This window comes from Condylura cristata, unplaced genomic scaffold, assembly GCF_000260355.1.
Source record: "Condylura cristata isolate star-nosed mole 26May11 unplaced genomic scaffold, ConCri1.0 scaffold00015, whole genome shotgun sequence".
Lineage (NCBI taxonomy): Eukaryota > Metazoa > Chordata > Mammalia > Eulipotyphla > Talpidae > Condylura > Condylura cristata.
Window position 1 is genome coordinate 4,398,565 of NW_004567116.1, and position 23,557 is coordinate 4,422,121.

A 23,557-nucleotide genomic window follows, 5' to 3' on the forward strand; every position below is an offset into this window, starting at 1 on the left:
GGTCCTCCAGGCACCGGCGGTTAGAGGCGGGGCGGGGCTTCGGGGGGCGGGGCCTCCTCTGGTTGGCTGCCTCCGGCGCCGTGAGTCCTCCAAGAGGCCAGGTGAGGCCGTCCCGTGATGCCCCGCGCCGCGGCCGCTCTGGCCTGCAACGTGTCTCTGGGGCGGAGGCAGTGGCCGTGGAGTTGGCTGCGCGCGGGTGGGGGCCGCCTGTGTCTTCGCTCGTGTCCATCTCTCTATCGTTGCTCTCGCGTCCCGACGGGACATCTCAGGCCTCGACATGTCGTACAACTACGTGGTAACGGCACAGAAGCCCACCGCGGTGAACGGCTGCGTGACCGGTGAGGCTGCCCGGGCTGGAGACCCCGGCGAGGGGGGGAGCTGGAGGGAAGCGAGGCCTAGGGAGGCCCGCGGCCGCCGGGGCAGCCGGGCGGGACCGGGCCGGCAGTGAAAGGCGCCGGCGGCCGCGGGACCTCCCGGCCCGCGACTTCCAGGAAGCTATCTGGACGCTGCCTTTGGGGAGTAGAAGCTGCGCCGGAGGGTCCCCGTTCGTCCTGGGAGGTCACTTGGCCTCGAGGACAGGGACGGGTCCTGGGGGGCCGAGAGCGAAGTGCGCGCTGGTTGGTGGTTTGCTTGGGCCTCGATGTTGGCCTCTTGTGATCAGGGCAGGGGCTGGGGCGGAGGCGACTTTTGGGTTAGGGGTTCCGTGCGGAAGAGCCCGCTGGGGCTCAGGAGGTGGGAAGGACGTGAGAAGTGCCCCCACCCCAGGACAGAGGCGAGTGCTCGTGGCCTGCGACTGTTTTCTCGGGGTCCTGCTTTGGAAGAGGGTTTGGATGGCCCGACCCGGCGCCGGGTTTCCCTATTGACCCCGTGCTAGGGTCGTTAAGGACACAGATGTCCAGGACCCCGGAGGTTTCACTTGCGCCCACGCTCTGGCCCACACTCTGAGCAGCGTATACAGATTTCAAGCTTGTTTGTTTACAAAAAACCAAAGCAGGATTCCAAAACAAAACTCTGGCTTGGGGGGATGAGGTCGTGGAAGTGGAACTGGGTTTTTTTGGGGAGACTTCCTGGGAGGGAAGTTGCTGGGAGATGTGGCCCACACAGTATTTTAGTACAAAACTCAGGCTTTTCTTCAGTTGACCTGACCTGTGGGGTAATGATTTGATCAGAATGTAGATAATTGATTGGCGGTGAACACTTTCTCCAGCATCCTACAATTAGATGGTAAGGAAAAGCAAACTTGAGAACACAGAACCGTTTGAAAGGTTTCAGTCATTGTCAGTTGACCACCATGTTGCTTACTAGGGTCCAGCTTCCTTATCTGCCTGGGAAGGTAGCTTCTTCAATGTATGAAGTGAGACTCCTTGAGGTGCTGGATTTGGTAGGGAGTAAGTGAATCAAGGGATGGTGTGGGGTGTGGGGCAGAATTATGTGAAGTAAATGAGAATTCCGGAGTTGCTTATGTAGAAGTGATGGAATATTTTCAGTACTGCCCTGGCTTCAAAAATTAGTGGCTGTTCTTTCAGGACACTTTACTTCAGCTGAAGACTTGAACCTGTTGATTGCTAAAAACACAAGATTAGAGATCTATGTGGTCACCGCTGAGGGGCTTCGACCTGTCAAAGAGGTGGGCATGTATGGGAAGATTGCTGTCATGGAGCTTTTCAGACCCAAGGTAAGTGCTCTGGCTTGGGCCCAGCGGTGGAGGGAGAACTGGTGGCTGGAGATGGCTTTCTGTCATTGCTTGGGTGGGTGAGATAAGGCTGAGGAGAAACTCCTCTTTTTTGAACGGGCCAGGTATCATTTTATATTCTTGAACACACACCCTAGAAGAAGAAAAGATTAGCAGGTTGATTTCTTTCAAAGGGGAAATCAAAGGAGCTTGAAATGTGTGGTGTCACACAGTGATTCAAAGTCAGGTCCAGAGAGGGCAGTTCTGGCTTCCTTCCTCGTTCAGAACCTTGGTTACTCTACCTGTAAAATGGGAGTCATTATACCCAGTCCCCAGGGGTCATTGTGAAGATTCCATGTTTTAATATAAAAGCACAGGACTTAGCCCATTGTAAGTGTTTTTTTATCATGTTAACAGTAATCATCCTATTATTGTGATTCAGATGTTTTCACCCAGATACCCTCACATTGCTTCAATATATTGAACTGGATCTGACAGGAAAGGAATGGGTTCCAGGTTTTAATAATAACCCTCAAAGCAAAATACTCACTTTTGGGGGGCGGGTTCTGGTAAGTAAGACTTTGTTAGATCCATTTTAGCTTCTTTTATTACTCAAGTTTTTTTGTTCTTTCTCAGAATACTTGAGGGTTAGAGGAGGCATCACACTGATCTTTCAGAATTTCAAAGGAATGCTGGAGATTAGCTTGAGATGGAAACAGGCGAAGACATTGTATGTGGAACAGAGATGGAAAATTCTTAAAATTGAAGATTGGCTGTTTTTGAGCCTTAGTTCTGGCCTTGCATACATACCCTTAGGGCATGTGTACCTATTATAGCTTTGGTATTTTTCCTCAAGGAGAAAAGAAAGTGCTTAAAGAACTTTGCATACTTAAAAAAGGATGCCTTAAGGCTGGACGGGTATTCCTTTTTAAAAAGGACCTCTTTTGATAGTGCAATGTTGGTTTCCAGGGGGAGAGCAAGGACCTCCTGTTTATTCTGACAGCGAAATACAACGCCTGCATCCTGGAGTACAAGCAGAGTGGCGAGAGCATTGACATAATTACGAGAGCCCATGGCAATGTCCAGGTGAGGTGGCCCCTCCAGCTGGCGAGTTTCCCAGGTGGGACTGCCATGATTTGCTGAGAACTTCTAAGTGCTGGTTGGCTGTGCATGATCAGAGAAATAGGTGAATATGCTCAGGAGAAAGTCTTTTTCTGTTGTTTACTCTGAATGCAGGGGACAGGGTGACAGTTCTTTGAGATTCAGTGTTTTTCAGAGAGGCAGGCACTGATGTTCGAACTCCCTGGTCTGGGAAGTAGACGCCTCTGGTTGTACTACGCCTCCGAACATCGCACTGGGAAAGGGGCAGTCCGTCACGCTGGGTGTGGAGGTCCTTCCCTAACCCTAGTTTTTCTTCTCAGGACCGCATCGGCCGCCCCTCCGAGACTGGCATCATTGGCATCATTGACCCTGAGTGCCGGATGATTGGCCTGCGACTCTATGATGGCCTTTTCAAGGTTATTCCACTGGACCGGGACAACAAAGAGCTCAAGGCCTTTAACATTCGCCTGGAGGAGTTACACGTCATCGACGTCAAGTTCTTATATGGTTGCCAAGCACCCACCATCTGCTTTGTCTACCAGGTAGGTACTGGAGCAGGAGGGAGAGAGAAGCTGTGTGGTCTGGTGCAGTGGAAGTTGGTTTTTGCTAGTTGGAATGTCTGGCTTTGGTAGTGCAGTATTTTCTCTGAAATGTTTCAAATGGTATAATTAATATGGGTCAGGTAGTACTTACAGTGTAGCCAAAGAAGCTTGCTGTGCTTTGTGGCAGGTTTTAATCTTGAGATTACATTCCGGTTCAGGACCTTAGAGATTTTATAGGGTGACCCAGTTATGCTTTGAATCTCTTACTGGCTCGCTAAGGGATTATTAAAATTTAGCTGTAGAGATGAGCAGGAAATTGCCTTTACAAGCCAGAGAAAATGTCTTAATGGAACCTTGTTTGTGTCTTCTCAGGAGGGGTTTGCATTTTGTCCAGCGCTCACGTTCTGGTGACTTGCTGGCTCCTGACTTCTATTTTAGTCGCGCCTACAGCTCCAGCAGGGCTGAGCCTGGGCAGCTGTCCTCTGGGCCATTTCCGTTGGGGGCAGGGTGGCAGATCATCAGACTAGCTTGTCTCTATCCTGGTAAAATCTCGGCCTTTTAACAAAGGGCAGGACATCGTGAGATCATTTCGCTGGCTTGTGGCGAATAATGGCAGGACACAGCCCAAGTCCAGGTGCAGTGTGTGGGTGTGTCAACACTGGGGGGCTTTATTGAGTTTTGGAAATAGAGGTATATTTTTGTTTCTTAGTGTTACTCTGAGGTGCTGTAATTCCAAGCTGGTTGTAATAAAGTTCAGTTGGATACAGCTGAAACCAGTGTAGGAGATTTTGTTTGATCTTGTTTATAGTGCATTGACTGTTGGGGCCAAATAAAAACTTAGGAATTCTCTCCCTTCTTCAGATTTGTAAATATCAGGTTATAAAACATCAGTGTTGCTTGTTCAGGGCTGACTGTTGGTCCCAGCCCAGGGCTGCCAGTCATGACAGATCTTCATTTCGCCGCATGAGGCCCAAATCCAAACCCCTCCTTGAGCTTCTCTTGAAATTGCATTTTACTTCTAACTGTTGGTAGAAAAATCCTACCCGCTGAAAATGCGTTATCTCCTGCTTTGTGCCAAACATTTAGGCACCTGCCGTGTGGAAGGTCGCCACCCTGCGTGTTTCAGGAGCTGTAACAGAGAATGTGCGCTCCCTGCCTGGATCATGCAGTTGAATTCCTTCCATAATTCTCGGAGTCTGGCCTGATTGTCGTTGAGGCCATGCTCTGCTGGCCAAATGCAGCCCTCTCCTCATCATGCTCTTGTCTCTTAGAGATGCTTTGGCAGCCCCGGGACTGAGTCATGATTCAGAAAAAGGAGGGCATGGCCGTGTTGACAATGGCAGGACGAGTCTTACCGACTTCAGAGAACCGACGTGTTCTGTTCTTCCTGTCTCATCAGTGCGCGTTTAAGAACTGCATCAAGCAGGTTTTTGTAATTCCTTAGATAAAGGTAGTGTCCCGATAGGTTTTTAACTTTTTAGCTATTTTGTAAGTCCCTAGAGACCAGGAATTATGAAATGAATATATATATATATAGAGAGAAAATATACACTGTATTATGTATATTTACATGCGCACAAGTGTTGTTTTGTAAAAGTCATTAGTGCAGTGTAACACGCATTTTTCTAATTCTTGCTTTCTTGGTTGAGCCCGCCTTTCATCAAGGCCAGCTGTCGGCAGCGGGCTGGCAGCGGCAGTGACTTACTCAGGCAGTCACAGGATGACAGCGGACTGTCGGGCTCGTCAGTCATGGGGTGGACCCCGCTGCAGCCCAAGCGTCACTCTTCCCAAGGGGCTGACTACCCCCCGTCTTCCTACGCAGGACCCGCAGGGACGGCATGTCAAGACCTACGAGGTGTCTCTCCGAGAGAAGGAGTTCAATAAGGGCCCTTGGAAGCAGGAAAATGTGGAAGCTGAAGCGTCCATGGTGATAGCAGGTAGGTTGGGAGTTTAGGGGACTTGCCTGTGCGCCCCTCACCACAGTGCTTCGGCATCTGTTCCCTTCGGCCTGTTCGCTCTCCCTTCTGCTCCCTCAAAATGGACTTTTCGGCGCTTTTTCTATTCTGTTTCTGGGGTTATCTTTTTCTACTCCTCCCAAAACACGTGTTTCCTTTATTTGTGGTAAAGTTAACCAGAGGAGGCTGAGATTGATTTGCAGAGCGGTGTATAGAGGTTAATCTCATTTTATTGTTGGCTTAACATTTAAAAACTTAGAATGTAAAGGGGCCAGTCGAGCTTGTCTCCTCGATGCCTTTATTCTGTAGACGAGGAAGTGGGCCGAGGAGCTTCCCAGGCTCAGCTTGACAAAGCCGGGCTGAATCCAGGCCTCTCTGCTCCTTCTCCTCGACTCTGCCTTCATCACTGTGTTTCTCACTGAGTAGGAAAATTTTAAAACTCTGGCTCTTCTAAGTGGTGGCTCTGATAATGGGGGGAATGTGAGAAGCAAGGGGCAGAAGTAAGTTTTTCGTCAGAAGGGATCGGAGTCTAGGGGAAGTGGGAGGGCGCGTGTGGGGGGCCCCAGGCGCCCGCCCCCGCGCCCGCAGCAGGCGCCAAGCGCGGCAGCTCGGCCCTCCTGGGACGGGCAGTGGCCCGCGGGCACATGAGGACTGGACTCTCGTGTGTGGAAGCTGAACTTGACAGCAACTGTCTTGAAGTTTGCCTCAGAGATGGCTGGACCAGGGCCCTGGCAGCGGGGCCCAGCAGGGCCAGAGGGCTGACCGCCCTGGTGCTGGCCACCCTAATGCTGCGCTTTCCCCTCCAGTCCCAGAGCCCTTTGGGGGTGCCATCATCATTGGACAGGAGTCAATCACCTATCACAATGGCGACAAATACCTGGCGATCGCCCCGCCGATCATCAAGGTGAGCAGCTTTCTTGTCATCTGTCATCCTCCTGCCTGTTTCCCTGGCCGTTCCCTGCTCCCCACTTGTCAGCGGTCACCCCATGCACTGTCTGTGCATAAGACGCAGGCGTGCCCGCTGGGCCTGCTCTTGCTCACAGAGAGAAGCGTCAAATCCCTCAACTGGGGTGACTGCTGATAAGAGAAAATGTTGGCAATTTCTGTTGAACGTAATGTTTTCGGGGCTTAAGTCATATAACAGTGTTAAATCCTGTAGATTTTGTAAAAATAGTCTTAAAATTTCAAGTCATAAATATCAAGCCTGAACATTTAACTTTTCTGTTTGAAGACAAAATTGGTGGTAGCGTAGGTGGTCCACAACTGCTTCCTAGTCTGCATATTTCCATTTTTTTTTTTAAGATTTATTTATTTGCACGTACAGAACTGGGGTACAGGCCAGAGGCTCAGGGGCGGCGAGAGGCTTCATCAGAGACAGAGTGGGGAGCAGAACAGGCAGATCGACGAAGTACACTCCTGAGGGGAGCAGCGGGGGGGTCAGGAGAGGTCTGCCCCGCCATGTGGTCACCTCCGTGGGCAGGCGGGGATCGAACTCATGCGGAAGTGGCTTTGGCTTCTTAGTGCAGTGCTCCAACCCGCTGCGCCACCAGGGAGGGCCATATTTCCGTTTTTTAGTAGAATGATGTGAATGGGCTTTTCATGCTCAAATATTTTGAACTCCTGAGAATTGTCTTCAAGGTAAAAAGCTTTCTGTTTGCAGTACCAAATACAGTGTAAGCTGAGTGGAAATGGCTGGGTTTGCAAGGGGAGGGGGTGTGCTGTCTGTTTTGGAAGACTGCTTAACCTCCGTGCGTTCTCCCCAGCAAAGCACAATTGTGTGTCACAATCGAGTGGACCCCAACGGTTCCCGCTACCTGCTGGGCGACATGGAAGGGCGGCTCTTCATGCTGCTCCTGGAGAAGGAGGAGCAGATGGACGGCAGCGTCACCCTCAAGGATCTCCGTGTGGAACTCCTCGGAGAGGTGGGACTTCTGCTTCCCTGCTGCGCTCTCCTGGGCCTGGGTTGTCCTGCTGTGAAAACCAGGCTTGGAATGAGTCACTGCTGGAGAGTCTGCAAGCAGCCGGCACGGCCTCAGGCCAAAGAGGAAGAGGCTGCTGCCTGAGGTCAAAGACGCATCTAGTGGTGTCTGTGACTAGGAGGGGTCCCCAAAAGGGTTAAGGACCATACAGTGCACTTTACAGGTTTCTTTTTATTTTGAGTAAACTGGAACTGTTGGGATTTAAGTTATCATTTAGAGCAGACTTAGGAGATAAAAATGTAGATTTTTCTTACTGTGGGAATGCCACTGATGAGATTCTCAACATTTTAGAGGTTTAGAAACATTTGGTTTAGTGTGATCTGGGGTTTGGAAAACAGAATTGTTTCTGGAATCCTACTTGCAGATGTGAGTTTTTTCCAGCACATGTCTGAGAAGTGGGGACGACAGTTCTGAGTGGAGCTCATTCTGATTTCTTTCCTGCCACTGACCTTCTTTCTAGACCTCTATTGCCGAATGCTTGACGTATCTCGATAATGGTGTTGTGTTTGTCGGGTCTCGCCTTGGTGACTCCCAGCTTGTGAAGGTGAGGAAATTTTCTTTTTTGTCTGGTTGCTTTTTCATTCTCTCCACTGTTTTATCAAGTTGATCCTGTGTTTGGCACCTCCCAGAATTCCTTCAGGTGCTCTATAACCCTACTCTCCAGTTTTCCACTTGGCTGGTTTAACATCCCACCCCGACTAGCTCTTTGTCCTAAAGTTTTGTTAATGTGCAGGCAAGAGCAAGGTGCTGTGGATACAGTGGTGAGCCAGGCCCAGCCCTACCTTCTGGTGCAGGTCACAGGCCAATGTACTGGGTCCTCTCCAGAATACAAGTTAGCTTGGACCCCCTCTGCCGAACAGTTCAGACAAATATATTAATTTTCAGGTTGCTTCTCTGAAATCGCTGGGTGATTAGTGGCACCTGTTGGACAGTTTATTCGGTAGTCAGCCATCTTCTTCTAGAAGCATTCAGGGTAGCACAAAAGAGATTTCTAGAAGGACTGAGAGTTTCTTTCACATGATTACTGTCTGAGGGTGGGTCATTGGGAGCAGTCCAGGACTAACATCCTTTTCCCTCCTTAGCTCAACGTTGACAGCAACGAACAAGGCTCTTATGTAGTGGCCATGGAAACCTTCACCAACTTAGGGCCCATTGTGGACATGTGTGTGGTGGACCTGGAGCGGCAGGGGCAGGGGCAGGTAAGAGGGTCGGCCGGGCCATCGGTATGCCCACTCAGCTGTGTGCTCCTGAGATTGCTTATCTAGACTGCGGGGTGCGCGCTGAAGATAACACTGAGCCTCACTTACTAACCCTGTTGGTGCAGGGGTAGCTGCCATTTTGGGACATCTATCTTGGTCTGTCAGACACTTTATACGTTACCCATAGTCAAGTGAGTACTTTTACACAGAAGTGAGGAGTCTTAGAACTGAGAGCAATTGTCCAAGGTTACATAACTAATAAATGGCTGGTATGTCTGACTCCAGCTCTATGCTCTTGTTATAAACTTAGGGTCCTGGGATGGAAGCGAACTTGCTAGGCATGTTGGTAGGAGCTTTTTGCTTTTTGGACTAGGATGACCGGTGTGGTTGGTAAATTTAAAAGACTTGGGAGATGAACATTTGCTAACACCACAGTAAGGGTTGGGTTCAGGTATAGATATTTACTGGGCTTCAGTGTGATGACCATGGTCTCTGGAGGAGGTTACTTAGAAACCTTTTCTCTACTTGCAGCTGGTCACTTGCTCTGGGGCTTTCAAGGAAGGTTCCTTGCGGATCATCCGGAATGGAATTGGAATCCACGAGCATGCCAGCATTGACCTACCAGGCATCAAAGGTAGCCTTTTGGTGGGCACAGGAAGCAGATCTTATTTGAGTGACCTTGGTTTTGTCCTTGTAGCAGCAGGTGAAGGCACTTGGGCAGGAGCTGGAAGGCATTGTCAGTCATAATGAAAGACAAGTGGTGAAACTCAAACATAGAAGACACCAAAGTAAATGTGAAAAAAGAACGTATTATTGACCGAATTAAGTGGCAGAGTGGAAGAATGGGAGAGGAAAGATTACAGGTGTAATGTTTTTATAAGGGAACTGGCAAAGAGGGGTCTGAGACAATCATAGGAAGATTAGATATTAAGGGAACTTCTACTACAGAAATGCTAATCTTCTGAAATTCCAGGAGAATATAATAATAATCAAATATCAAAGATAAGACTATGCAGAGAAAGACTTTTACACAAATAGACAGTAAATGTAGCTGAAGATAACATGACAGAACTGGGATCTACCTCATATACCAGGTGTTTGATATTGGTCAGTGTAATGAGCTGCCTCTGGGCTATGAGAGCATGCTAGTGAGCCTTACTAACTAAAGTGTGGCTTAGAGGAGTGGAGAGACATCCTCAAGGGGAGACTCAAAGGTCGCTGCGTCGTTTAGTTCCCTGGCTGGGGATCAAACGTAGGTGGTACAGTGACATCACTGAGACTTATCCCCTAGCTACCAGGGAGGCCCTAAGGGGATTCTTGGTCAGATGGGCAAGACAAGTTTGGATTCAACTGGCACAGTGTATTCTTTGCTGTAATCTAAATAGATCAAGGATTTATGACAAAAAGAAGCTATATAAGAGCTGAAAGTAGAAGTCCTTTATAATTATGGAATGGGAAAGTCTTAAATAATAACTCACTAGAAATCTAAATGATAGATTGGAAAATTCAATACAAAAGTAAAACTCTCCTCATAGCAAAAACAACACTGTAAGTTAGAAGAAACAGCAAACTAGATAAAACCATTCATAATTCATCATATAGCCAGAGACCTAATCAGCCCAATTTATGAAATGGATTCTAGAAAGATCCCAAATGTCCTGTCCCTATGTTGGCAAAAACTCTGAATGGGCAGGTAGTAGACTCAGGACAAGAGGAATGCACACGTCACCCCATGCTTTGGCAGATGACCAGAGTCCAAGTTTGTCAGCGCGTGATGCCGCTGAGATGGAGGGAGTATGGCTGCCGCGCTGACGGGCTCCCCGGCAGTCTCAGCGGGGCCTCTCCGGCAGGCGCTCCTGGGCGTCAGCAGCGGGGGTGGGGTGGGGGGTGTGGATTCGTGTCCTGTGACAAATACAGGACTATCTGTTGTAGCCAAGCACTGAGAAAGGGAAAGGGGCCCCTAGTGGGGCTGTGTCTTCATGAGGAAGGTCCAGGCACACAGGTCTGTGGGCTTGGAAAACAATCATAGGACTTCGCCATAGGTATTTTTGAAACAACAAGAGTGTCTGATAGGTCATTTCACTTTGACTTTGCTTGTGATATAATGCTAACCCAATTTCCTTACATTAAAAAGATATTAGAACATTAAATTTAAAAAATAGGAACTTACTGGTTATTTACTGGAGAGAGGGGTATGGGAGTGAGCCTTGTGAGAGTTCTCAAAGTAAGCTTTTACTTTGAACCCTTGAGTGTATTACCTATCTGAAATCAAATGGAAAACTTCAATAAAATACCAACATCCACATAGTTCAGAGATGCTCTGACTTCTGCAGCGTCTTAAAGCCAGGAAGGAGCACACGGGCAGGGCTGAGCGCGCCATGCGTGCTTACGCACGAGTCTCGATTCCTGTTGCAGGCCTGTGGCCGCTGAGGTCTGAGCCTAACCGGGAGACTGATGACACCTTGGTGCTCTCTTTTGTGGGCCAGACGAGGTAAGATGAGTCTGGTGGCAACTCCCAGGTGCTCAGGGGGAGAGGGGAGCCTGGTGCGGCTGACTCTGGCTTCCCTTCTGCCAGAGTCCTCATGTTAAACGGAGAGGAGGTGGAGGAGACCGAGCTGATGGGCTTCGTGGACGACCAGCAGACCTTCTTCTGTGGCAACGTGGCACATCAGCAGCTCATCCAGGTACCCCGGCCGCGGGGCAGACCCCGTTTACTTGAGGTTGACGAGGGCGGTGCCCAGCACCTCCAATTTTGAAACGGTTTTTACTGACTTAAAAGTAGTGAAGAAATTGTGGAAAAAATCCACCACGCAGAAGAGAAAAGCTCATATTAACTTTGGAGTTGCTCTGTTTAGCTTTGTTTTTCTTTTACAAATGTGCTTAATTTAGTCATGCTTTCTTTTAAAGACGGGAGTCATGAATAGTGGTCTGTATGGTATAGGGTATCGTTTCAGCACAAATTACGTCCTGACTTGTGAGATAATTCCCGCCCCCCCAGTATGATAGTGCTGCATGCCTTAATTGTAAAATTTTGGACAGTATTGAAAACACAAAACAGCCACAGTGCTGCTTGTCCGGTGGCGCCTCAGTACGAATATTATTAGCACCAGAGGGCTTGGTCTGTTCTGACCTGTATGGGCATCAGGTGGCCATTTGGCGCTTGTTAGCTGTGAGTTTCTGAGCACCCTCCTACCCCAGGCAGCCTTTGAGATCAGAGTGACCCTGATGCTCTTTGACTTTTTGAAAACCCTCCTCCCTGGGGGCAGGCCCCAGTCTGGCCACGGTCAGTGCTTGCAGAGGCTCGCAGAGGCGGGGCGACGCCAGAGCGCAAGGCTTGGTGGGCCGTCTTCCTGTTCTACCCTCCACCCGCGGCCGGGTGGAAGCCGGAGGGAAGAGCCTGCTGTTTGGAGGGGCGTGCCTGGGCCCTGACTCAAGCTCTCTCAGGCCCTCTGCCTAGTGGCCTTCGCTGCGCCCAGCCGTACTGCATGTGCACGGGGCTTCCCTGCTCACACAGAAACTCCGCTTTGGAGGCAGGAGGACTCGATACACAGCAGCGTCATCAGCCGACTTTTTGGTTTATTAAGTCAATTTCTAAAACATTCAGTGAGATTTTATAATGCTTTACTGAGAATTTTTCAATTTGTACTCTTTTACTCTTGGTAAAGAACTTGGATTTTTTTATATATATATATATATATAAGTTTATTTTTACATATTTTTGTGCATTTTTCCATCTCAATTGCAATCCCCTTGGGTTTCCCATCACCAAATCACCCATGTGCTGAACTTGGATATTTTAGAGACCTAATTTTTAGATTGAGAAAAACTGCTGAACTAGTAGTCAGTGGGTCTTCTTTTAGTGCAAGCGTTCCATAGGGTACAGTTTCTGTTACCCAGACCCTAATCAGGATGAAATCGGCTTGCTTTCTGCCTGGCTGTAGGCATGTGTGCTTTTAGCTGATTTATTATTATTTTTTTTAATACTTATTTATGCATACAAGAACTGGGCTACAGGCTAGAGGTTTAGGGAGGTAAGAGACAGAGTGGGGAGCAGAACAGGTGGATCTGCTGAAACACACTGCTGAGGGGAACAGTGCAGAGACAGGAGAGGTCTGCTGCGCCCTGTGGGTCAGCTCTCTGGCCGGGGAGCGAACTCATGCTGCAGTGGCTGAGGAGAGCTTCATGGTGCTGAGAATGTTGCTCCACCAGGGTGGCCTAGCGCCTTAAGTCATTCTTCAGGGCATCATCTAAAGTGATATTTATCATAATTAATTGTTGTAGGACTTTCTGGAAAAAAAAAAAAAAAAGTACATCTGACAGAAGAAAACTTATATAGCTGCCCTGGAGGGGCAGTGTTCGCCTTCCCCTTGTGTGTAGGTCCCTCAGGTGCTTAGTTAGGGACTTTGCTTTTCTTTCTCTAGATCACTTCAGCATCTGTCAGGTTGGTCTCTCAAGAACCCAAAGCTCTAGTCAGTGAGTGGAAGGAGCCTCAGGGCAAGAACATCAGTGTGGCTTCCTGCAACAGCAGCCAGGTGGTGGTGGCCGTGGGAAGGGCTCTTTACTACCTGCAGATCCATCCTCAGGAGCTCCGGCAGATCAGGTGTGTGTCTAGCTGGCTCTTATTTTTCTCCCGTTTTTTGGGACTTCTTTGATCTTTGGATTCCTTCTTTTGCCATATTCCTCTTGATTTAGCCACATAGAAATGGAACACGAAGTGGCCTGCTTGGACATTACCCCACTAGGAGACAGCAGTGGCCTGTCCCCTCTCTGTGCCATCGGCCTCTGGACAGACATCTCAGCCCGTATTTTGAAGCTGCCCTCCTTTGAACTTCTGCACAAAGAGATGCTGGGTGGAGGTGGGTAGCGTGAGGCCTGGCTTGGGGTCAGAGTCGGAGTGTGGGGCGGGAGCTGACAGTGCGCTTTCCCCACAGAGATCATTCCCCGCTCCATCCTGATGACCACCTTTGAGAGCAGCCACTACCTCCTTTGTGCCTTGGGAGATGGGGCGCTCTTCTACTTCGGACTCAACATCGAGACAGGTGAGGACAGCCCTTGCAGCGGGTGGCTCTCTGACAGGCGCCGAGTATTCGAGCAGAGTGTGAGCCTCAGGTGCTGCTTCTGGGTTTTCACAGTCCCGCTGTTCGTCCTGTTTACTTTCCTTCCTCCTTTCTCCTGATGCTCTTCTTCCTAGGCCTGTTGAGCGACCGCAAGAAGGTGACCCTGGGCACCCAGCCCACAGTGTTGCGGACTTTCCGTTCTCTCTCTACCACCAACGTCTTTGCTTGCTCTGACCGCCCCACTGTCATCTACAGCAGCAACCACAAATTGGTCTTCTCCAATGTCAACCTCAAGGAAGTGAACTACATGTGTCCCCTCAACTCAGATGGCTACCCTGACAGGTGAGCCCTGTCTGTCTTCTGCAGGAGCCCTTGGATGAGGGCATCGTGGTGGTTTCCTCAATGCTGGCTCTTCCCAGCATCACTCACTCAGTACATGGTAGAAAAAGGAGGCGGAGAGCGGAGTGCCTCAAAGCTGGTCTCCCATTAGAACGCTCGTTCCATTGGGAGGTTTTGGAAAGGGTTTTGACTTCTCAGATTGTGCTTCAGTAGATGAGACCTGTCTTTTTTTTTTAAGATTTATTTATACAGCACTGGGGTACAGGCTAGTAGTGCAGTGGGTGAGAGGATTCACCAGAGACAGAGTGGGGAGCAGAACAGGCCGACTGACTGACACACTGCCAAGGGGAACAGTGAGGAGACAGGAGAGGTCTGCTGCGCCATGTGGGTCAGCTCCCTGGCGGGGGGGATCGAACTCATGCTGCAGCAGCTGTGGACAGCTTCGTAGTGCTGTGCTTTAACCTGTTGGACCCCCAGGGAGGGTCGAGAAGCTGTCTTTTCAGAAAACCTCCTAGGTGATTCATAGGCTTAGTCACATGGCAGAATCCCAGATTCAGAGATCATTCTGTAATCCCTTAGAGCAAAGTGTGGGCCCCAGCATAACCATAGCCCTGTGTGGGGGCACGTTGGAAATGAAAGTTCACAGGCCCCCCTGGGGCCACTGAGTGAGAAACAGGCAGGGCCAGCGTTCTGTGTGGGCCAGTGAGGAGAATCACTGCTAGATGCTAATGCCCGTACGCGTTGGGTAGAAAGCTGCTGAAACTCTCCTTCTAGGCTTCCCAGACAAGTCAAATAAGAAAATCTCAGAGGTGGGGCCAGAATGTTTGTCCCCAAGGTGATGTGTGATATGGTGTCAGAGTGGAGTATCCTTGTGCCGGAGTAAGCCAGTGTCGTTCTCCCTCGTATTTCTTCCTTGAAAGGAGTTGCTTCTTAGAGTCCTTTCCTCCTTGCACCTACTCACTAACTCCAGACCTTTCTTTCCAGCCTGGCCCTGGCCAACAACAGCACCCTCACCATTGGCACCATCGACGAGATCCAGAAGCTGCATATTCGCACAGTTCCCCTCTACGAGTCCCCGAGGTGAGGCAGGGTGGGCGGCAGCGGCTGCTTCGCGGGCGGGTGCCCCGGGTGCCCCACCTCTCCTGAGCGGCGCTGTTCCGGCTCCTGCAGGAAGATCTGCTACCAGGAAGTGTCCCAGTGCTTCGGGGTCCTCTCCAGCCGTATTGAAGTCCAGGACACGAGTGGGGGCACGACTGCTTTGCGGCCCAGTGCTAGCACCCAGGTGAGGGCGCTGGGCAGTGAGGTGGCGTGAGAGCAGGGCGGCACGCTCCTGCAGTGGGTCACCCCAGCCCGGTGCTCGTTGGTTGCTCCGTAACCGCCACAGATGGTGGGTGGGCGTGGCTGAGTTCCAGGGACAAGCAGACAGTGGCCTCCGTGTTAGCCACTTGAGAAGAATTTGGGGTCAGTGTGGCAGTGAGTGACTGCGCTCCTGGGTGGCCTTCAGGGCGGATGGTTCCTTTTCTCAGCATAGGGTGGACGTGTGTGTGTGGGGTGTGTGGTGTGTGTGTGTGTGTGTGACTGGAGACGGGGGCTGGGGTCTGATGACTGAGGGCGACTCTAGTGGTGTGACTTGGGCATGTTGTGGTTTTCTCATCTGCACCCTGAGACCTGAAAGGACAGCCTGGGGTGCAGGCGATTGCGTTTGGTTTCACACGTCACGGCCTCCGCAGCGCACACACATGTGCGCAGGACCGCCTCCCCTAACCTGGAGTAGCGCTCTTCCCTGCTCTTCCCCCACACTCTTCCCCGCTTCCCTGCTCTTCACTCTTGCCCCCCTCTTCCCCCCCTTCCCTGCTCTTCCCCGCTCTTCCCTGCTCTTCCCCGCTCTTCCCTGCTCTTCCCCGCTCTTCCCCGCTCTTCCCTGCTCTTCCCGGCTCTTCCCTGCTCTGCCCCCCCTTCCCCGCTCATCCCCGCTCTTCCCCGCTGCTCTTCCCTTCGAGAGCTCCTGCCGTCACTTTGTTAGTGGCCTGATGGCTGAGCCCTTGTTAGCGCTGCTGGGTTGACTCAGGATTGCTGTCGAATGGCCTGTGATGGCCCTTCGGTTCTGGGGCGTTGGGCTGCTCTGTCAGTCCCAAGTGGACCTGGAGACCTGGCCCTCCCTCTGTGTCCTCCCGGGCGCCTCTGTTCCTCAAGCCCCGCTTGAGCCACCGGCCCCACAGGGCTCCTCGTGCCCTGGCTGCGCCAACGTCCTGGCGCTGACTTCCGGGGCCCGTGCTGCTGCTGGGGAGGCTGACATGTGTTCCCTGTCCTCAGGCCCTGTCCAGCAGTGTCAGCTCCAGCAAGCTGTTCTCCAGCAGCACAGCCCCGCATGAGACCTCCTTCGGAGAAGAGGTGGAGGTGCACAGCCTCCTCATCATTGACCAGCACACCTTTGAAGGTGCACACTTGGCACTGTCATTTCTACCCGCACCCTCCCTAAACGCGGCTCACCTGGGCTCTGCTAGATTCCAGTGTGGGGCGGAAAGTGGCAGTCTGGGAGAGGTGAAAGGAGTGTGGCCCCTGGGTGGGCCGTGGAGGCCCGTGGGGCGGCCTTCTGTTGGCAAAGGCTGGCGAGGGACTCAGAGACAGGCCCATTGGGCAGGTGACGCCTGGTCACCACTGGGCCACAGCCTCCCAGGAGGACAGGATTATGTGAACCCGGGGTTGTCAGCTAGTCACCTGCCTGCTGCTTTCTTCTAGTGCTTCATGCTCACCAGTTTCTGCAGAACGAGTATGCCCTCAGCCTGGTCTCCTGCAAACTGGGCAAAGACCCCAACACGTACTTCATCGTGGGCACAGCGATGGTGTACCCCGAAGAGGCGGAGCCCAAGCAGGGCCGCATCGTGGTCTTTCAGTATTCAGACGGTGAGTGGGCGCGGCCCCCAGTGTCTGTGAGACCCAAGTCCTGCGAAGGGGGGCCAGCCCTGTGCTTCCGTAGCCTCGTTCAGCAGAGGCGAAGGCTGTGACACAGGCGCTCTGTTCTTCCTTTCAAGCTGCTCTTTCAGAGTGGGTGAGCGGAGGCACAAGTAAAATCCATTTTGCGGTTTTTGTTTTTACTCTGAAAGAACAGAGATGTGAGTGAGGCCTAGGAGTCTCATGACCAGGACCTCAGGCGTCCTTGGGCTGTTTTCCACTTGGTCGCTAACCTCGCAGGTCGTCTTCTGGTCTCAGCATTCTGTGGTCCTTGCTAGACCTTTCCTCACCTCCCTTCCCGCGATGGGCAGGATGGCCCTATAGACCAGCCGTCTGCCCAGAAATTGCGATCAGGTCGCCGGGTGGAATTTGATTCCATCTCGAGAGGGAGCGCTGGGGTTTTGGGATGGAGGCGAGTCTCGGTCACCTTGGAGTCCCTGCTTCCACTGACCATGCCCCGGCTTCTAGATGAATGGTTTGGGGCAGGACTTAAGGCCGGGGGAAGTCAGGATTCTTTTGGTAAATTAAAGTGTGAGCTCATCAGTGAGACTGTAGAGTGCCTTTTCCTCTTCCCCAGGAAAACTACAGACTGTGGCCGAAAAGGAAGTGAAAGGGGCCGTGTACTCGATGGTGGAGTTCAACGGGAAGCTACTGGCCAGCATCAACAGCACGGTGAGCCACCGCCAGCTGTTAGTCCCCGCACGCTGATCCTGCGCAGCCCGCCGCCTGGCTCCCTGGGCGGGTGTGCTGGACTGTAGGGGTAACCGTGCAGTGGGTGTGGAGCCACAGAACTGCGAGCGGGGCTTGGGCCAGGCAGCAGGAAGCCCCCATGAGTCTCAGGCCGAAGTGCTGGGGTAGTTGAGGAAGGGGGAAGATCCGCGGCCTGAGAATATTTCATCTGCTCGGGACAGTGTGGCTGTCCTCTGAAAGAGTGCACCTCTTCTGCCGTGACCCCCTGGCAGAGAATGTTTCAAATCAGTCCAGTGGTCAGGTAAATTTGGGAAATGCTGTGTCCTGAAATCCTGCTCAGAGTGAGCACCCCAGGGCACTGTGGCCTGTTAGAGGTGCCAAGAAGCCCCAGAATGAAGAAGCATGTAAATATTTTAGACTGAATGTTGCTCGTTCATTGTTCTCTTAAAAATGGAATATTCAGCGTGTGCCAGGTGCTGCTTCGGTATTGGATATAGCAGTAGATGAGAGAGCCCTGAGGTAGCAGGGTGGCAGTCACTGAGTGCTGGATGAGCTTGCCTGAGTCACCTGTCTGCCTAGAGTGGAACGAGATGAGGTCTGAAGGCTGAGCCCTGGAGGCGCCCAGCGTTGAACACTGGCGTGATAAGGAAGAGCCAGCTAAACAGAGGATGGACTAGTGGCGTGGCAGGGGGCCAGGAGGCAGGCGGGTCTGGGAGCCATGGCGAGGTCTTCTGAGCAGGAGGGAACTGATGCGCCGTGGATGCTACCTGTCCGTAGGCCTGGCAGTGGTCTGGCGGCTTAGGAACACGGCAGTCAGTGGGGCTTTGACTGGAGCCCTTCTGACCGCGTGCTGGGAATGGACACCTGGCTAGAGGGCGTCAAGAACGGCTTGGCCGGGGACCCTTTGGAGGAGTTGGCAGGAGAGGAGAGGAGAGGAGAGGAAGGGAGACTTACTACAGCAGGCGAATGTTGGGACAGAGAGGTTCGTTTTCGGGCTGGGAAACGTGCTACTTGTTTGTGCTGACACAAATGGCCCAGGGCCAGAGCCATGGTTTTGAAGTGGCCAGCAGGATGCTGGCCACAGTGGTAGAAGCTTGTGGAACTCTGGGTTGTGCTCCTCTTCTGTGAGGAAGTTAAGAGGAAAGATTGGGGTAGGTGGCTTTCGGGTTCAAGGAGAATGGAGAAGGTGTGAATTGGTTTCAGGACCTGAGGAAAATGCACAAATACTGAGAGGCGTGAGGACCCACCTCAGAGGTGGCTCTGAGTCTGAAATGACACCTGTCGTTCTGCTGCTTGTTTCTTCGGGACCCTGGTTGAAGATCAGACTTTCACTAGAATTGGGCTTTGCAGGGAGAGCTTAATCAAGACGGGTGGGAGGTAGGTGAGGAAGTAGAGAGTCTGCAAGAGAAGGGTCATGATGATGGACTCAGGCATCTGGGAAAAGGAAAAACCGAGAACATGATTCTGCAGTTATGTTTAAGGTGACCGTAGGTGAGTGGGAGGAGGCTCATAGAGGTAAGAGGTCTGGGTGTGGAAGGATCATCTTCATGAATGCTGAAGTCACTGAGAACTAGGGAATGATGCGGAGAGAGAGCTGGAGACGGCTGCAGGGGGAGAGCGGGAGTGGCCTGGTGGTGTGGACGAGGAGGGGGGCAGCAGAGAGTCTGGAGGGGCTGGCCGGGAGGTGCAGGAAGACTGTCCTTCCCCTCCCCCTGGGGCACGGGGAATGTGGGAGAGAGAACTGGCAACTGAGGGGGCCCTGGGCCCCTCGTGAGCAGCTGGCTGGAGCAGTGGTCGCCTCTGAGTGACTGTTCACAGGATAGAGTGACCAGTGAACCCCCAGGAGGGCTGCTGGGGGGCAAAATAAGAAAATGTCTATGCACTGCCAGCAGGTAGAAATATGATCCAGGTAAATGCTGGAAAACATTCTAGTAGCCTTGTGTAAAAAGAGTAGTAGGTAAAGTGAGTTTCAGTGATGTATGTTATGTAGCCCGTAGGCTTGAGACGTGTACAGTTTGCAATAGGTGATAGAAAACATTGACCTTTAATTTTCCCATTAAGATTTCAAAACCAGGTCACAGCTAGTCTGGTTTTGTAATCATGATGGACAGTGATGGTCTGGACCTCGTCGGGTTGTGGTGGGAGCTTGGGTTTGGGGTGGTAGCTGCCCTTGGCCTTAACTGCGCAGACAGCGAGGCTTTAGGTGTGATGAGGGAGGCATGGACTGCGCGGCCGGGCGGGGTGGGCTGCTCAGCCCCTTCTTCACGCGGCTGTTGGGGGCCGGGAGGCAGGGCTCCCCGGGAGGCGGTGTCCGGGCATCGCCCTGGCCAGCCTTAGCTACTGCGCTCTGGGTGCCCGCCCTGTGGGCCTCTGTTCTTTATGCGCTCTGGAGGGATCAAGGCCTCATGGGCCCCGTCCCGGGGTCTGGGCCCGGAGGGACCCCGAGGGGCCCCGAGGCACCCGGCAGAGCGTTCCTCGCTGCACGTGGGACGGTGGCGCTGCCTGAGGGCCGAGGAGCGGGGCCGCCCAGAGGACCAGGCCCGCGGGCTGAGACGGGCACCGCCCTCGCAGGTGCGGCTGTACGAGTGGACGACGGAGAAGGAGCTGCGCACCGAGTGCAACCACTACAACAACATCATGGCGCTCTACCTGAAGACCAAGGGCGACTTCATCCTGGTGGGCGACCTGATGCGCTCGGTGCTGCTGCTCGCCTACAAGCCCATGGAGGGCAACTTTGAGGAGGTAACTGGGGCGGGCCCGCTGGCGCCTCTCTGGGGTGAGGGCTCCTCGGCCCAGCGGGGCGGCATGTTCTCTCTGGCGCATACATTGTGTGTTGGCGTTTCTTTGGAGCCCCCAACCCCCCCCAAGGTGAACTCTGAGTAGGCTCCATGTGGGCTGCACCGGCCAGTGGCCGGTGACCACAGTGGCCAGTTGAGCGCGGGGCCATGGCTTCTGCAGGACAGGCTCTCGGCTTCTGGCTGAAAAAAGGCAAGTGCCGGGACCTGCTTCCATGCAAAGTGCCGGTGGCGTTCCCCGTCTGTTTTCAGATTGCGCGAGACTTTAACCCCAACTGGATGAGTGCTGTGGAAATCCTGGATGACGACAATTTCCTGGGGGCCGAGAACGCTTTCAACTTGTTCGTGTGTCAGAAGGACAGGTGAGCGCGCAGCTGCGCGTGGGGGGCGGCGGGTCTGCGGGGTCCCTCCAGCCCGGGCTGCGGGGTGCCCCTCCCCCTCTGCCGTCGGCGCTCGGAGAGCCGGGGCGTCAGGGGTCTCCCGTGCCTCGCAGCGCCGCCACCACCGACGAGGAGCGGCAGCACCTCCAGGAGGTCGGGCTCTTCCACCTGGGCGAGTTCGTCAACGTCTTCTGCCACGGCTCCCTGGTGATGCAGAACCTGGGCGAGACGTCCACGCCCACGCAGGGCTCCGTGCTCTTCGGCACGGTCAACGGCATGATCGGTACGGCTGGCCCGGGGACGCGCTCGCAGCCCCCGGCGAGGGCGCTGCGCTCCGGCGCGGGCAGGGGTGCGCGGGCTCCCGGCCGTCTGCAGCTCGCGGCTCCCTCTGCTCGCCAGGGCTGGTGACCTCGCTGTCAGAGAGCTGGTACAACCTCCTGCTGGACATGCAGAATCGGCTCAATAAAGTCATCAAGAGCGTGGGCAAGATCGAGCACTCCTTATATCCTTTCGGCGCCTCCCGCGGGGAAGCGTGTCCGGGCTTGGCCACGCCACCCACGCTGTTCCTGCCAACGGCTGTTCATTTTGGAGGTGTCCTGACTAGATTCTTGTGGGAAGCAGGTTTTGTTCTGGAGAGAGTTTTCCACAATAGAATAGTATTCTCCGCTCCCCTCCCCCTCCCCCAGCTTTGCCCGCCCGCGTGGGCTGGTGAGCCTGCTTCTGCGATGGGCTCTCCTGGTCTCCTCAGGCTGCCCGCAGACGGCAGGCTCAGGTCACAGCATAGCAGGGGCCCTTCAGAGGTTCTGCTGGGGCGGCAGGGCCGGGCCCCACCTAGAGGCTAGCCAGGGGAGAGTGAGGGGCGTGCCCACGGATCTGCCGAAAAGCCCGGGTGCCCAGAAGCCCAGCGCAGCCTGAATTCGCTGTGCTCTGGGAGCCTGAGGCTCCTGGCGTGCAGGAGGCTGGAGGGGCCCCTGCCGCGAGCCTGACACGGCCCCTCCGGCCAGGGAGCGGTCGGACTGGTCTTCTGCGCACTGACTGGACGTTTCCCCGCCTCCTGTCTCAGCTGGCCTGCTGGCTCTGAGGAGCCGGGCTGGCTGAGGGGCGCTATGTGGCATGCGCATAGCCGACTCGGGCACTCGTGGAAGACACCTTTGCCGCTCCAGGCTTTACACTAACCAGGCGTGGTCTGTTGTTTCAGACCTCATTCTTGAGATCATCCTAATTGAGAACTGTGGAGTTAGATAATGAGTCTTTAAAATTCAAGAACTGTCCAGAAAGAAAAGTGATTTTTAGCAGAAAAACCGTTTCCGGTTCTCACCTGGTGATTGCTGTAGTCTGAGCTGGTGCAGAGGTGGGGGCCCAGGTATCTGCACACTCCTTAACTCCCCGTCCACCTGGAGGTCCTTTCATACTGAGCGAAAGACAGAACCGGCCACCGGCTTCATCGACGGAGACTTGATTGAAAGTTTCCTGGACATCAGCAGGCCCAAGATGCAGGAGGTCGTGGCCAACCTGCAGGTGAGCTGTGCGCTGTTCTGCCCTGGCCGCAGCACCAGGCCGGCGCCTCTGGCCCTCGGTTCCCACACGCCAGCAGCCCGTCGAAGGTTCCCCTGCCCGGGCACCGCAGGGCCTACTTCCCCCAGCTGAGGGGCCAGCCTGGCTCGCCAGACTGCTGTGCTGGAGCCGTGCAGGCCTGCTAGGGACAGCGTGGCATCTCCAGCCGGCCTGCATGGGAAGCAGGGTCCAGATCCTGTGGGAAGAGAGCTGTCCACGGTGCCGGGGTGTGGGACCTCGGGAACATCCCGGGAGTGAGGCGCGTGTGCAGGCATCGAGTGGCTTCGAGACAGCCCCGCCCTCCAAGACCTTGCTGACCTGTGCCCCCGGGGGAGGTGTGGGTGTCTGATGGGGCCAGGGCCTTGCCCCGCTGTGGGGCTCTCCCCAGCCAGGGGGCGTGCGCCCTGGCCTCACAGGCTGCCCCTTTGCACCTGCAGTATGACGACGGCAGCGGAATGAAGCGCGAGGCCACTGCCGACGACCTGATCAAGGTGGTGGAGGAGCTCACTCGGATCCACTAGCCGGGGCGGGAGCCGCGTCCCAGCCCTCGGAGGCGCTGCCCGCCTGCCCTCTCCCCTCCCACGCCGTCTTCTTGGCCTGGGAAGCCTTTCCCTGCGCTGGAAGCCACGGGCCACCTGTGTGGAAATGGGGATTTCTTAGAACTAAAGCCAGTTCACTGGAGACCTGGGAATGCGCTGAGGTGAAATACTCTCCCTGGGTTTTCGCCAGTCTCGCGTGATTCCAGCCATCCCCTTGGGCCACCACGCCGCGGTTGGCGTCGCCAGTGTCCTCCTTCCAGGGAGGGGGTTTGCGGCTCTTTAGCTGAAAGGAAGCGCTGTGCGTGTGTGCGTGCGTGTGCGCGCGTGTGTGTCTCGCACTCACGCGTTGTCTTCTTCTGTCTTTCTATTTCGGTTGGGGCGCGGGGCGGTGCTGCGGGTAGGAAGCAGGGCGGGGGGCTCGTCGTCTGTGAAGTGAGAGCTGCTTTCACCTTCTTCTGTTGCCCCTGAGAGCTCTGGGTCTGGCGCCCGCGCACCAGGCCGGGCTTGCCCGCATTCAAACCCGGAGATGGCCGTGTGCCCCAGCCTTTGTCTCTGGGGAGCTGTCTTCAGAGGGAAGGAGGTGGGGGGTGTGGATTGGTTGTTAGTTTCTGAGTTTTACCAAATAAAGTAGAATCTAAGAAGAAAGCTGCGTTTGTTTGTGCTCCCGCCGCCGGCGCCGCTACGGGTCACTGCGCCCGGCTCCGCTGACCTGAACCGCGCTTGCCTGTCCCTGCCGCTGGGCGGGGAACGGCCTGCCCCTCCCTCCCCGGGGGTCACTGCTGGTGGCATCCCGAGGATGACGG

General features: G+C 53.8%; 1 protein-coding gene across 1 annotated transcript; it reads left to right on the forward strand.

Annotated features, from left to right (window-relative positions):
- The first annotated feature begins 33 nt into the window (after positions 1 to 33).
- DDB1 (damage-specific DNA binding protein 1, 127kDa) lies at positions 34 to 23,399 on the forward strand. The gene is made up of 27 exons (XM_004682739.2): positions 34 to 338; positions 1,527 to 1,675; positions 2,642 to 2,758; positions 3,094 to 3,315; positions 5,138 to 5,252; positions 6,077 to 6,174; positions 7,034 to 7,192; positions 7,710 to 7,793; positions 8,332 to 8,448; positions 8,980 to 9,082; positions 10,864 to 10,939; positions 11,024 to 11,132; positions 12,870 to 13,048; positions 13,141 to 13,304; positions 13,380 to 13,487; positions 13,640 to 13,847; positions 14,829 to 14,924; positions 15,015 to 15,126; positions 16,158 to 16,281; positions 16,584 to 16,748; positions 17,374 to 17,468; positions 20,058 to 20,228; positions 20,534 to 20,643; positions 20,775 to 20,944; positions 21,061 to 21,163; positions 22,056 to 22,179; positions 22,653 to 23,399. Exons 1-27 carry the CDS (start codon positions 278 to 280, stop codon positions 22,734 to 22,736), a joined length of 3,423 nt encoding a protein of 1,140 aa, XP_004682796.1. The 5' UTR covers positions 34 to 277; the 3' UTR covers positions 22,737 to 23,399.
- The last annotated feature ends 158 nt before the right edge of the window (positions 23,400 to 23,557 follow it).

What these genes read in the sequence shown, in the direction of transcription:
- DDB1 (XM_004682739.2), top strand. Translation starts at nt 278, where the DNA reads ATGTCGTACAACTACGTGGTAACGGCACAGAAGCCCACCGCGGTGAAC. An exon ending in TGGAGCTTTTCAGACCCAAG is followed by an intron (nt 1,676 to 2,641) that starts GTAAGTGCTCTG and finishes GTTGGTTTCCAG; the next exon opens with GGGGAGAGCAAGGACCTCCT. An exon ending in GGCCCAGTGCTAGCACCCAG is followed by an intron (nt 15,127 to 16,157) that starts GTGAGGGCGCTG and finishes CCCTGTCCTCAG; the next exon opens with GCCCTGTCCAGCAGTGTCAG.